At 36.7% G+C, this 15375-nt stretch overlaps 1 protein-coding gene across 1 annotated transcript in view; it reads left to right on the top strand.

The window, feature by feature from the left end:
* The window catches only part of TMEM245 (transmembrane protein 245), a gene marked incomplete at its 5' end in the record, with an annotated part of 89108 nt that overhangs the window by 5318 nt on the left and 68415 nt on the right, over positions 1-15375 (top strand). Inside the window, 3 exons of the mRNA XM_015599627.1 lie at positions 3672-3789; positions 5315-5416; positions 14468-14584. Of these exons, the coding sequence (XP_015455113.1) occupies positions 3672-3789; positions 5315-5416; positions 14468-14584 (337 nt within the window). The remainder of the gene's footprint in view (positions 1-3671; positions 3790-5314; positions 5417-14467; positions 14585-15375) is intronic.

Here is a 15375-nt window from a genome sequence, read left to right as displayed (position 1 = left end):
TTTTATCATGAATTTGTATTAGGATAATCCAATAAACATTTTTAAACATATCATAATGGTTTAATAGAAACTCTAAAAGCGTTTTTATAAACAGCCATACTTTTTGAACTAATAATATTCTGTGACTCTTCTAAGGAAACGCTTAAAAATATTGAAAAAAAATTTATAATCCAAAAGAATTTTTTTTTTTTTATTAACATTTGCCAGGCCAACGTATAGTGCCAAGTGGGTACTAGACTAATGGGATCACTTTGTAACTTATGTAAATGTCTAACCGCTATGTGGAACACTTGAAACTAATATAAAATAATAGTGAATGTCAACTGTAATTAAAAAATAAAAATGAAAAAATTCACTATTTATAAAAATAGTAATACTCTTAGGAGAAAGTTCAGTACTTGAAGAAATGCAGAGAAGCAAATTACTTCCTGAAGTCCAACCATCCAGAGATAATATTTTTTAACATTTTGATGAGTATATTTTTACCATTATAAATTTGCACTTGCATGAATTTATATTGTGTCATTGAATATAAATATGCATCACAGCTTTGAAAGTCTGAAAAACTGTTCCATTATGGAGATAGCATTATTTAAATAGTCCCCTATAAAATGGCATTTAGGTTATCTATTTTTCAATATTTTAATCTGCTACAGTGAACATTTTTATATCAACATAGTGTATATACTCAACATAGTGTTGATATACTCAATTCCGCACAAGTGGAATTGAGTATATTTAAGTGGTTATTTTAAACTGAAATGAGGTAATCTGAGTTTCATTTAGGTTTAGTAGATGAAAACACATGCTTCTCTTTAGACCATGAGTTTCCCATAAAAAATCTGAAGTATGCAATCTCTTATTTTTTTCTCTCCCTGCAAATGATACTGATTCCTAAGTACAGGTGATAAAAAATTTTTTGGAGATTGGTTTAAAAGTATCATAGGCTTAAAATCTGGAAGTTTATACCTTTTCTGATCCTCTAGTTCAGCTTCTGAGGGCAGACTTCCTACTTTGTCATCCCTAACTTATGGTCAGCTTTTGCTCACTTTTAGTGATGGCAGCTTATTCCATTTTTAGATAGATAATAGTTTTTTAGAAAGATTTATCCTCCTGTTGAGCTGAAATGTATTGCTTCCTAATGCCACCTATTATTTCTTCTGCCAGAACCATGGAAAATGAAGTCGGATGCCTTCCTCAGAGGACATTCCCCAGCTATTTGAAGATAGCTATCAAATCTTGACATTTCCTTCCCTTTTCTAAGCTAAAACAGTTTTTTCCCCCAACTATATCCATATCTCCTATGTTACGATTTCCATTTCCTTTTCCTTATCGCTGATGTGGTTCAGTAGCGCAAAAGTCACTAACAATCACCCTGATATGGGTATCGTACTTTTGTTAATAGTCCCTCACATCAGTTATACTCCCAGTTTATACTGAACTAAAAGGTAACTTAGCTGCCCTCTTGCCATTCTGTACTTGTGCAGTTGAGTTTTGAACCTAAACACGGAACTTTGCATTTCCTCTCTCATTAAATTTAATCTTATTTGAATGAGCCCATTGTGCTAACTTTAGGATATCTTTTTGAATCATAGTCATCTCAGTTTTTACTGACTGTTCCCAATTTTGTGTAATCTATGAGTTTGATTCATAGGCCTTCTAGAATTTCATCTAAATTACAGTGTTCAGTAGGATGGGGCTGATTACCCTGCGTAACATCCATTTATTGTTTCAACAATCTGTAGTTGCCAAAATCAACTGTTATTATTTTCCCTTGTGAATATTGGAGCCACTTTTCCTCTTCTTTATTTTGCTAGCACCACCCTTATTTTACCTTATGGTTAAGAAAACAGACCCTGGAGCCAGATTTCTGGGTTCTAATCTTTTTGTCACTTTTTATCTGTGCGACCTTGGGTAAATCACTTCTCTGAAGTCTCAGATTCTTTAATCTGTAAATTGAGAGTGACAATAGTACTTATTTCCTGGGGTTATGAGAATTAAATGAGTTCATATACATAAAGCATCAGAACGGGGCCTGGTCTGTAGTGTTATATAAGTGTACTATTATTATACTCATGTTCTGTTCTGAGCTCCATAGTCATATCTCAGATTCTCTGAATTTCCAGGGTTAAATTTGTGTAGTCCTTCCAGCCCTAGCTTTTTTGAAGCAGCTATAGTCTCATGTCCCATGTACTCATATATCTTGGGTTTAAGCTCTCTGTAATATTTCATCTAATAGAGTTGCTGGATGAAAAATATTTTAATATCTTTTTTATTATAAAAGAATTAGTGCTCATTAAAGACAATTTGGAAAATACAGAAAAAAGTAAAAGAGAAAAACAAAATCTTACCACCCAAATACAACCATTAATTTCTTAGTACATTTCCCCCCCTGCCCCATGAAGTAGATATAATCGTGTCATATGTGTTCTTTTTTTGTATTTTGCTTTTCTTTAATATTCTTAAGAATACTTTTAGTCACATAGTCTTTGTTTACAAAAACCTATTTTAATGGTTGCATAACATTTTATTGAGTGAATCATCCATACTTAACCACTTCCCTGTTGTTGAACTTTTAGATTTATCAACTTTTTAATATTCTCAGTTATACTCTGATGAGTTTCTGTATATAGAATTTATCATTATTTAGTAAGGTTCCAAAGATTATTCCTAGGTTGGAAGTTATAAACATTTTTAAGACCTGAAGACTATTTTTGTTGATTGATATGACCAAAATAGGAGGTAGCGTTTTGTTGTTGTTTCATAGTAATCATCTTTCCTTTATCTCTATTCTCTGAATTATAGCTTAAAGTTCTTTTTTGTCGTTGTTTTAACTTGCCTTTTTTCTTTTTTCCAAAGTTCAGGTTATTTTAATAAGTTCTTGGTGCTCACGTTGTAGATTATATATTCTTTCCATATTTTGTAAATGTCCTATTAAAATATGAGGTTATTAGAGAGTTTCCGCATAGGCTATGCTGATACTTCGTAAGTGCTGGAGTCATTTAGTTTTACTGCAGGGAACACTGAGGAGGGGGCCCTAGCTGGTTCTTCTGTTCTGAAATCTTGCTGTTTCTTCCTCTAGTAATTTTTTTTTCAGTTACACTTCTTCAGCTGTGCATATAACTCTGGACTGAGGTCTAACCATCTGTCACCTAGATTATTTCATCAGGGTCACACTTCAGCTCGCTGCCTTCTTTTACCTTTAAAAAATTCTCTTCACTGTAATAAGCATATTTCATAGGCCGTAGTGGAATCCTTTAACCTGATTTTTTTTTTCCAGAGAGCTTTTCTTTTCTAAACAATCTATAGAGAAAAACTTTAAGAATTGTACAAGATTAGGCTCTTAAGTCCATGGTTTAAACATTGAATATTTTAAGTATCTTTATGCATACAATAGTTTTTTAACTTTAAGATATCTTAAATTAAAACTATCTTTATATTTTTTGTTTATCATATTTAAATAATATCACTGCATGGGATTTCAAATGCCTGTCTATTCCAAAACTTGATTTATCTAAACAGAGGAAAACCTACATATACTCCTTTAGCACCACCAAACATCAGCTTATCTGTGTTGTGTCCACAGCTATATAGATTCTTGCACATTTTGTATATTGTGTTTATTTTCATGTATATATCTTACAACTATGTCTATATTTCATTTATTTAAGATCTGGACGTTGGTAGTTGGCTATGTGTTGACTGTTTCATTCAAGTGGAATGCAAGCACTGAACGCTACTTGAGAGCAGTTTCAATTCCTGTCTGGATTATATTGCTTTTTCATTTAGGTGGGTCTTTATAGTTCTTGGGTCTCAAATCAAAGTGAATTTTTTGTAGTATTACATGTTGCGTTTTAAATTCTTTAAAATAATCTTTAGAAATGTTCTGCTTTAATCCTTTATTAATCTTAATGAAAATGTTATGCTTTAAAATGTCTATCTTTTAATTATATTGAGTGTTGATTTTCAAAATGATTCTTTAAAAATAAATATATCTTAAAAAGTAGAGCACACTTGGACTATATGGCCGTTTCTGAGTGTAATACTTCAGGAGGATACAGATTAGCAGTTGAAGATGGTTAGAGATACTCAAGATCATGTGTGAGGAACGGTTAAAGAAACCAGAACTGTTTACTCTGGATAAGAGAAGCGAACTAGGCTATGGGGTAGGGAGAGGTGGAGGTAAAGAGGATATAAAATTGGAAGCCTGTTTTAAGTATTTGAAGGACTGTCCTGTGAATGGTTTAAACAGATCTCTGTAACATGAAGGAGACATGTTAGAGCAGTGAGTAGAAAAGTCTTCAGAGAGAAAAGTCTCTGTTCATCAGAGCAATGATCAGCGTCAGAGCTGCTCTGAATAATGAATTCTCTGTTATTTGAGATTGCACTGTTAGCCAGGTGGCTGCTAAGATGCCGTAGAGTGATTTTTCACGGACTTTTTATCTCCACATCTCAGCCTAAGGAAACATTAAGTTCTAATTTAAAAACAAAATTCAGTAACCTGAAGCAGTAGATAGCCTATTTGAAGCAGGTTTTTGGAGCTACTTATTTGTTTAAAAATAAAACAGTATTGAAATTATGTCTCTGCTTAGAGTCTGATATCAAATAAAGCGTTAGTCTCTAGCTTTGCTGACTTGGAATACTAGAGGAGTTTATCAGCAAGATCCCCCACTGTCTGATTTGACTTATTTTGTATTTGAGGAAGGCAGAGGAGGGGGAGGCAGGCAGATGTGTCCACGAGGCTCTAGACAAACTGAAGGAAATGCAAATGGCTGATGGGTATGGACCTGATCCTCAGCCACTTGTTAACGTTTTTGCATTACACTCTAAGGTGGATACATTGAAGCTTTTGCAGTGCTTCTTTGAGCCATTCCACTTCTTCTGGAGAGAGAGTTTACATCCAGTGATATTTTCGGAAAATCAAGTCAGGCTGCATGACTTTAGAATCTATGCCTGATACAGGTCATTCTGGGGTTAAATGGAGAAGTGGAGTTTGAGTTTGGGATGGTCTTAAATCCTGGATCTGCTTTAGAAAGGACTTGGTTCCTCAAGTGATACAAGCCCATTAACGGTGGACCGGCACATGCCCAGTCCTTTAGACCAGGGGTCTCGGACAGCAGGCGCAGGTTTACTGAGAGAAGTCTTAGGTGGAGGCTTCGTCTGTTCCATGGCCTTTTTAAAAAAATTTTTCCATGTGAAACAATTTTGTTATAAACATATGCCAAATTGTTCTGTCAGTCTACTAAACTGAGTCTTTTAAATTAAAGTGCTAGGTTTTTATTTCACTAAAAATGTTAACTCTTAATAATTGCAGCATCTCTGGCTGGCTCATGGAGAATTCCAGTATTCCTGGTTATTGTTTTCCTGATGTCTGTGGGAACCCTCTATGAAAAACAGAATGGAAAAGAGTCTTCTGGTAAGAAAATGGGCATTCTATTAGTATTACTATTAAATATTTGGGAGAGTAGCTTTATTAAAAAATGCGATAATGAAATAGCTTTAAATCTGTTTAAAAACCCATGGTTGTCTGAATAATAAATTTGTTTAAAATATTTTAGGCTGTTAGACTATACTTCACCTGCCCCTTTTTATTGTGGTGCAATTTATATTACATGAAACTAACCATTAACTATTTTAAAGTAGTAGTTAGTACATTCACGGTGTTATGCAGCCATCACTTCCATCTAGTTCCAAGACACCCCAGGGAAAAGGAAACCCTGTGCCCATTAAGCAGTTAACTGTGAAGTTAGGTTATTTATTTGAGATTGCCTTTTTTTTTCATAATGTTGGCATTTGTATCTATAAACTGCCCTCTTAGAACCTCTTTTGCACTCCGTAAATTTTTATATGTTGTATTTCCGTTTTGGTTTTTTTTGAATCAAGATACTGTTTAATTTTCCTTTTGATTTCTTCTTGCACACTTTGATTAATCAGAAGTGTGTTAAATTTCCACATATTTGTGAATTTTCCAATTTTTTATTGCTGGTGCTTCTGATGTTCTATCTAACAAGTCACTGCCAAATCCAAGGTCACGAATATTTTCTGTTGATCTTGTATCCTACACTTTTGCTGAATTTGTTTATTAGCTTTAATTTTTTTTGTGAATTCTTTAGGATTTTGTATATATTAGATCATGTCATCTACAAATAGAGGTAGTTTTACTTCTTCCTTTCTAATTTCGATGCCTTTTATTTCTTTTTCTTGCTTGATTGCTCTGGTGAGAACTGCTAATACAATGTCGAATATACCATGGTCTTTTAAAGATTATTTTTGAGGTACCCTGGCGGTACGTGGCTTTTATCCAGAAATAGTTAAAGATACAAGTTTCTAATGAGTTGTGGGGAGTGGGGAGGATGGCCAGTTATAATAATGGTTCTTGGATAAGCAGACTGGACTCCTAGTTTACCAACCTTGTGGCAGCAGCTGACTGGAGAGGTACATCTGAACAGCAGTTTCTACAGTGACTGATAATTTTTCCTTGCTTTTTCATAGTTAAACAGAAACTAAAAGAGAAAATTACTAATTTTAGCAGACTTTTGAAAGAAAAAAAAAATTTCTCAGGTATCAAATCAGTTTGTCACAGGTAAGTTAGAAAATAACAGAGAAACAAAAAGAATAAAAATCACTCAAGATCACATGGCCCACAGATTATACCAAAATGTTAACTTATCGTTTGTATGCATTCAGACTCTTTAAAACACAAGAATACTCTACTGGATCATAGTGAACATCCTCTTTTGTAAGCCACATTTTAAACTTATGTCACTAGTACCTTTCTGTGATAAGTAGACTTATGTAACATTATTTTGAGCATCTTAATGTTATGATAATCACAGGGCTATTTGTGGCGCATTATTTGTATGGTTACTTTGTAGAAATTTTTTAAAAATTGTTTCTTTTTTGTTATTTTATTTGTTAAATGAGTAAAGGTAAGAAAATTGTAAGACATCTTATTCTAAACAGTTGTTTAAAATTTTAAAAAATGACCTGAAATAAAGAATCTTTAATTATTTATCTTTCTGACAGCAGAAAATAGGAAAGAATTTGTCTTATATTTTTCTGTCTTTCTAAGTTTTCTTCGTTCAGCCCGTCTACTTGGTCACAGTCTGTCAGACTCTGTGGTCACGTATCAGACCAGTAGAAGTAAACTGCCTGTTTCGGCAACTACTATAGAAAGCTTGGTGGTCTCCACTTGTTCCTCTGTAACTTTCTTTCCCCCTTTCCCCTAATAGTAGAGATTCAGACAGCTCTGCTCACCCCAGGACAGTCTTCTCCTTTTGACTGCCTTTGTCCAGAGCTAAGTACGTACTTTGCTTCAAATTTATGAATAATGTAGGTCTAAACCGAAGGTTTCAGGTGTCTTTTCTCTTCGCTGTAAATTCTAGTCTGCTGGTGACGGCAGCCGAGAGAGCTATGAGGACAAGTATTCTAAGACCGAGTTTTGAGCCACGTTTGATTATTATCAAGTAAAAACCCAGGAGAGTGGTGTGTTGGCTTGCAAGCTAGGTTTCTAGTGTTTGTATTCTAGACTCTTACAAGGAAGCAAATCACAGGGACACAGAATAAACGTTGAGAGCAGATTTGAAAATGATGTTTTTCCTTGCTTTGTTTAGTCTCATTCCAGCCTGCTTCGGAACAGGTTATTCTTGATATAGAATCTTTTTATAGATTTCTAGATTAGATAATCCTCATCCTAAAGTAAATCTTTTAAACGTTTTTCCCCCCTAAATTTCTGAATATTTTTTTCTCTTCTCCTTAGAACCTTGTTTCCTTTGGGCATCAGAACTCAAACCATGTAGTCCGTACTAGGACAACCTGTCCTTTTTATTGTCAGTTCCCTCCTGTAGATGTCACTCTAATATAGTTAGGTACAGGAATGCTCAGTGTACTGCCGTGGCATGTGTGCATCTATTCCTTCTTTGTCGTTTTCATTGTAAGACTTGGCTCTTATATCCTAGTCACTTGAATAGGCATCTTTCTCTGTGTCTCCTAAGGTTTGAGTCTTTTGATGCCACAGAAAGTTTTATGATTTGTATTCAGTGGATTCACGTATTCTTTGGATTTTATCAGAATTCAAAGCATGAGTTTGTTTTGTTTGTAGGACCAGAAAACTCCTTATGGCTCATCGCCAAGTTAGTGTCAGTGATTGCTTCTGAATCCATGGCCCTTACTCAGTGGTTTTCTCTTAGACCTTGGGAGCTCTTCCTTAGTATTTCTTGAAACCCCATGATAATGTAGGGGAAAAAATGTTAAATGTCTACTATGTTTTTAAATGTGTGATTTTTTTAAATCCACAAACAAAACAACCCCCCAAACCTTATAAAATGATTATTCCCATTTTGCAATGAAGACATTTAATTCTGGAGGTTAACAGACTTGCTTATAGTCCCACTGGTGGAGCTAAGATATAAACCTAGGTCTTCGACCCTCAGTCCAATGTTCTTTCCCTTCAGCGGGCTCTCTGAACAAGCATCAGTCATCTTGAAAAGATATTGACTGCTGATCCTCTTGGACTCAGTTGTAGTTGTCTGCTGCTTCAGTCTTCCGTGTTGGCCCTGCTGGCTTATCACAGCTGCAGGACCTGGCTTCTCCGTCTCCTGGACCCCAGAAGTCTCACTTGGTTTAAACCTGGAATCTAGCTTTGTTGTGCTCCCCTGGCCTGTGAGAAAAGAGGAACCACCACCATTGTTGTTAGTAATGCAGTATGGGCCAGGCTCTGTTTGGCTCTCTGAACACAGTCTCATGAAATTTTCTTAGTAATGTAGTGGTATTATGCTTATTTTACAGATGAATAAATATAGGCTTAGAGAGCCATTTACTCCAAGTATGGGAAGTGCTTCTTCAAAAGCTAGGCAAGTACATCAGATGTATCTTTAGCGTGTACACTTAGCCTGAGAAGTACAGGCAAGTTCAGCTGGGTCTGTTCCTCCTAACACTGGTAATTGTTTATAAATTCTAATTGTTGATGTGACCAGAATATCTTCGCAGGAAGGCTTGGTAGGTAGGTGCCTTAATTGTTTTGGAGTAGCATGTAGTGTGAGTGAACAAGTTTCGTCCAATTAAGCCCAAATTGGAGGAAGAAAGGAAACAAACAAAACTTTTTGCTGCTTTTCTCCCAGTTCTGACACTGTCAGTTGAATAAGCCCAGAGAAAGTCCTGCTGGTCCGTGTCCACACCCTTGTTACTGCCAGTAGTCCAGTGACTGCTACTAGAAGCCCTGGAGAAGATATGTTTTCCACATTAGCGGTGGGAACACAGGCTTCTTCAGACAGAGCTGTGCATACTGGGGAGGTTTTACTTGGTATGTAGGACCTCCTCCTCCCGTAAATACCTTTGGATGTATTTCCAGCAATTGCCACTATCCCTGTGAAAGAGAACAAAGTAGATCAAGTATTTAGACTGATTTATTTGTCTTAATTTTATTTATTTTTTTATTTTACCCTGATTTTTTTTTTTTTAGTATATGTGCTGCTGAAGCGAGCACAATTTTCCCCTGATTTTTAAAAATGTTGCTCTGCCCATTGCTGAGTCAGCCACATTGATAGATACTTTTTGAACATGAGATCTGTTTCTTATGTGCCAGACTCTGAGTTTCTACCTCCAGGTACTAGGCTGCTGTCAGTGTCCTGCTTCTTTGGGATTGCACAGATGCCTATTGTTTGGGATTCTAATGCTGGCCTGTTCTTGGGTAGATTTGACACTTGAAACCTTGGATGCTCTTTCTTTTTTTTGTTTATAGTTCTTGGGTCCCAAGATTATGTTCCCTTGTCTACGCACCTATTTTTAGCTGGACTTTTTTGCCAATACTGTGCCTTTGCCTAGATTCTTAGTCCTGGAACTTTTCTAATTTATTTTCCTTCTGCTCAAACCCTTAGGGTTTTTGAAATGCAGGAGGATATCACTTAGAGTCATTAAAATGCTTTTCTGTTTGATAAGATCAGTTTCCAAATCTTAACATCCATAATTTTCAGGTACTCTGTTGATTTTCTCTGTGTGCTGTTCTTTTCATTTCTTTGTGAAGTTTCAGGCAGTCTAAAAATTTGCTGACTCATTCGTATATTAACTAGGATGATGTTGTAGAGTTTTCATTGATTTAGCTATGATTCATTAAATATTTACTGTGTATTTTAGTGACATCAGCAAGTTGAAGAAGTTAATATTTAAGCCATAGTTGTGAAGATTTAATTTATCGATCTTGACTTTTCTCAAAGTCTTTCAGTGCCCACTGTATGCAAAATATTTTCCATGGCCCTTTAGGAAATCTAAAAATGCGTGCTAAGTGGGATAAGACTTAGGGAAATGGCTATAATATAAAAGTAGAAAGGGGATGAGAGGTACAGACAAATATAGGAGTGCTAGTGACTTATGCTTATAGTTTATACTGTCAAAGCCGATAGTTGCGATATAGGTGATGATGATAGTAGCTAATATTTATTGAATGAGCCTTACATACCAGGTATTGTTCTAATCATTTTATATCAATATTTCACCTAATTCTCACATGAGATAGAAAGTTACATAAACCCTATTTACATATGAGGGGACTAAGGCACCTAGCTGTTAAATCCCTTGCTCACAGTCATCCAGCTAGTAAGGAATAGACCTGGGATTTGAACCCAGATAGTCTTGTTTTCTCACCTGTGCTCCCAACCCCTGAATTGTACTGCTTCTGTATATGAGACCTTCCAAAGTCTAGTCCCATTCTCCCTCTGTGTCTTCATGTCTCTCCACTCTTCTCATTGAACCCTATCTGTGTTCTGGCCTTTTTGGACTTCTTACAATTCTTTGAACAGCACTCACTGCTTTTTCTTGCCTATGTGTCTTTACACCTGCTTTTTTGTCTTCTTGGAAAAGTTTTCTATCTCTGCCCTCTAAGACACCAGTCTCTCCCTTCCTCCCCACGATAGACTTGTCCTGTCTTCTTTGGCTAATCTGTTTAAAGGGATTTAAAGGATGGCACCTTCTACTGTTCTTGTCAGGTAGCACCACAAGTTTTGAAAACCCTTCCCTGACCTCCCAAGCATGGATTGGGTTTCTGCCCTCTGTGCTCCCCAAATATTTTACACTTAACTTTACATTAGCTCCTAACATACTGAATCTTAATTGATAGTTTAAGTATTAGACTGAGCTTGAGACTGGTGGCTTAATTTCTTATCTCAGCACTTAGCGTAGTCACCTGTTTGGTGAATGAATGCCTAGTGGAACTTTAGAGATATAAGTCAAATGCAGCTGAACTGAAAGTCCATATTTGAGGAGCTATAAAGTGATCTTGTTATTTTGGAGCTATGTAAAAACCGTCAAGGGACTTTTCAGAGTCTTCAAAGATGAGTCACCACTTCATTAAATTACTTGTGAAGAGGCAGGTTTAGTAATTCAGGTTCCTTGATTAGTTCTTAATCTTATGTAAGAGAGAATACTTGTTTTTGTTTAATTTTGACTGGAAGCGTTTTTTTTTTTTTTCTCTCTCTTCTGTTCAGGCCATTAATCATTAAGTGTTTTTAACCTTCGCTCTTGAGTGGAGCCTATAAAATCTCATGGGTACACAAGAAACTAGGTCCTGTTGGGTACCTGGTATAATCAGTTTGTTTTTGAACCTTCTGCCTGGAAGTCTAAAAAGAACTTCAGTATGTCCAAAATCTTTATCCATTTCCCCTTTACATTGTCTAGCTAACTATAATCTGGAAACTTGGGGGTCATTATTGATACCTTCATCTCTCATTTCCTTCATTGGGTCATCTCTAAGCCTGGCCCACTTCGATTATTCCATGTCTCTTAAATGCATCCACTTTTCCAACATCTCCCCTGTTAACCACTGCAGACCCTGCTATCAATATGTCTTGTCTATAATATTGCAATAATTTATCTCCCTGTACCCATTCTGGGTCCCCTCTAATCTCTTCTTGACCAAACAACAAGAATGATCTTTGATATCTCAACACTGATCATTTATTTTTGGAGTGGGGTGGGGGGTAGGCGTGGTTATAAAAAGGCAACAGGAGAGATCTTTGCAGTGATGCTGTTCTGTATCTTGTATCCATGCTGATATCCTGATTGTGATATTGTACCACAGCTTTGCAAGACGTTACCATTGGGGAAAGTGGATAAGGGGTTCACAGGCTTTCTCTGTTATTTCTTGCAACTGCCTCAATAAAATTTCAGTAAAAACATTATTTTTCTATTTAAAACTCTTCAGTGCTGTCTTCTTCCTTTTAGGTAAAGACTAAACTCCTTACTGTTGTCCTCTGCACCGTGTCATCACCTGGCTTACTGTCTCTGGCCATGTTCATTCAATACCAGTTTCCCACTAGCTGTCTGTTCCAGATGCACTGACCTTCTCTCACTGTCTTCAGCATGCCGGGTTCTTCACTTACAGCCTTCCTATTCACTCACTTCTATCCGAAATATCATTCTTAAATTCCTAGGTGAATTCCTTCTCATCCTTTGTATATCAGCTTCAGTTTTCACTTCTTAATGAGAAGCCTTTACTGATCCTCCAGAATACCTGGTATTTTTTCTTTTTAGCAATCATTGTAGTGTGTATACATTCATATTTGCGTGGTTCTTTAATTCATATCTGTCTCTTCCACTAGACTCTTTATCTCTGTATTTATCCCCAGCATCCAATACACTGAGTAAACAGAACACATAAGACATGAAAGATAGTCTTTCTCTCAGCCATTGTTCTTTTATTGGAATCTAAGAAGCACCTGAGATACTTAGAATAGGTAGGTCCTAATCTAGATACCTTGCTGCCTTTCCAGACCATGAGTATGAGATTCTCATGAATTGCCTAAAAATGAACCTCTTGCAGGTTACAGAGGCATTTTTAGAGAAGGGATAGGATATGGTTGAGCAAGATGAGTTAGTGCACTTGACCTGATGACTGAATCTACGCAGAGCCATCCTAGGCCCTGGACTGCCTGTCTGTGAGAGATGGCCAGCCTTGGATTTGTTGGGTATACGGAGTTCATATGAAGCTGAAATTCATTGGCCTTCTGAAGGGTCATAGCTCTTTTTATTGGCTTGGCAGAATTCTACGTTGTCACATTGAGTATTGGCCCACCAAAATTAGGTCCCAGCTATGTGAGTATGCTGTATGATTTGGTGACCAGGAATGGTCAGTGTTCTTAGTTGTGGACAATGGAATCCACACTAGCTGGTCTGAATAGAAAGAAGTATTGATTAGCATATATAATTTTTGTGTAAAAAATTTTTGGAAATGCTAGACAAATTAGCTTGGATCCGACATAGGCATAAGCAGTGCAACCAGGAGAAATGTACAACACCCAAGGACCAAGCAGAAGTGCCGTAGGCTGCTGCCTGCCGCAAAGTTAGAGATCAAACAGCAGAACCTTTGAAGTTCCTGCAGAAAAACCATATGCTTCCATGACTGTGTTTGACGTGAGCTGTGTGGCTTCCAAATTACAATGAGTCTCTTTGCTCTCCCAAGTCTTGTACAGGTGTGCCTGCCTGTTAGAAACTGCATCACATGTGGGACCTTAGCTACAAAGAAGTCCAAGAAATAGTCTAGCTTTCCATTCTCTAGCAGGGCTGCACAGCAGGATGTGAGTGGCGGGTGAGTGAGTGAAGCTTCATCTGTCTTTGCAGCCGCTCCCCAGCGCTAGCATCACCACCTTAGCTCCACCTCAGATCATCAGGCATTAGATTCTCATAAGAGCACTGGGCCTGGTGCCAGAAATGTTGGGGACCACTGCTCTAGGGTGCAGGAAAGGATGCTATAACCTGGTATTATTATGTAAGCTAATGTGTGTTGTCTTCCATAGCAGGTTAAAGGCTGACAATTACAGACAGACCTCATTGGTCAATAAATGTTTTATTTGAGTCTAGTGCAAATGGTTAAGCTTCATATACTACCTGTTAAGAACTTAACATGGAACATAAAACATGAAATAGGATAATGATGTTCTTTTAGATTTTCAAGTGGTGGATTTTGTGCCGATTTATGTACATTATAGATGTACATGGTTTTGCATAATACCTGTATATTGCATATTCATTCATGGAGTGTTATTGAAAGCACCAGATATGGGCTGTCCCATACTGTACTACCAGCTAGTAAAACAAAGGAGAGTAAGACAGTCTGTATTTAGGAAGCTCACAGACTTGGTGCGGTAGTGTTTTTCCATAGAAATGTGTATTAAAATTAACCCCTGAAGTGAAAAAAATATAAACGTGGCTCTCTACATTTCCATATTTACTATCTGCCACATGCACCAGCATGAAGTTCCCAAATGAACGAGTTAGAGTCCAGGAACTCGCATTTTTAGCAGACTTTCCTGTTGATTCTTAAGCAGTCTCCCTTGGCAAAGAACTACTGGTCTCGTGGGTCATTAGTAGCCATTTTGTTTTATGCAGTTGAAAACTTGGGACTATGTTTCAGTTTGCAAGTTATTTCGCACTTTGTCCATTTGCTTTAAAGTTTTAAAAATGCATGCTTGTTTTACAGGGGCGGAGTTACCAGGGCAAGTTATCTCCATGGCAGCTTCTACTCTAGCAACCTTGGCCATCTCTATCACAGGGTATGAATCAAGCACTGAAGACCGGTCCTCGACTCAGCCTGCAGGTGACTGACCTTGTGAAAGAATGCCTTCAAAATCATTCTGGAAAACGAAATATACTTAGAATATAAAATTAAGACAGACGCTAGCATCAAAATGCTGCTTACTCGTCCTTCATTTTTCTCTGATTCCTATTTTTATGCTTTTTCCCTCTCATCTTTGTTCTCATATATCACTTTTTCAGACATTTAATCATTTTCTTCCTTGGGTTTCTTGATTCTTCATTCTTTCCTTTTTTAAAAAAACTTTTCTTATTTTTTTGTTATTTCTCATTTTCCTTTCGTATTGTTTTCCTTTTCTCAGTACATTTACCTTTGTCCATGTTTCCCCCCACTTAATCCTTTTCGTATTTTCTATTTCTTCTACAACTGTCATTTCTCCTCCATTGTTCTAGTTTGCTCTAACTTTTTATGTTGCTTTTTTGTTATTATTCCTTTTATCCAAATATGTGTTTTTGCTTTTATTTTCCATCTTCTAGCCATGTATTTCTCTGGCATCTTACTTTCATTCTCAAAGTTTGCTTTGCATGCCTCATGCTGTTAATATATTGATGGTTTCCCTTAAAACAGACCCCTCTGGTTGTTTTGGAGTCAGTGCTCCTGTGGGATCCAGCTGGTAGACTTATTTCAGCTTTAAAGTCACTGTACTCACGCAGCGTTCAGAAATGTAAAAGCCATCTCTGCCTGTGCCAGGTCAGTTAGTGCCAGAGGTTTTGGAGTTAAGGAATATTTTGGGTGAGAACTGACTTTAGAGAAGTCTTAAAGGAAGGAATTAGCTAAGAAAAAGGCATTTGGGG

This window comes from Pteropus alecto, unplaced genomic scaffold (assembly GCF_000325575.1).
Source record: "Pteropus alecto unplaced genomic scaffold, ASM32557v1 scaffold111, whole genome shotgun sequence".
NCBI classification, from domain to species: Eukaryota; Metazoa; Chordata; class Mammalia; order Chiroptera; family Pteropodidae; genus Pteropus; species Pteropus alecto.
The sequence above is the reverse complement of the archived record's forward strand: the minus strand, read 5'-3'. Positions and strand labels throughout refer to the sequence as shown.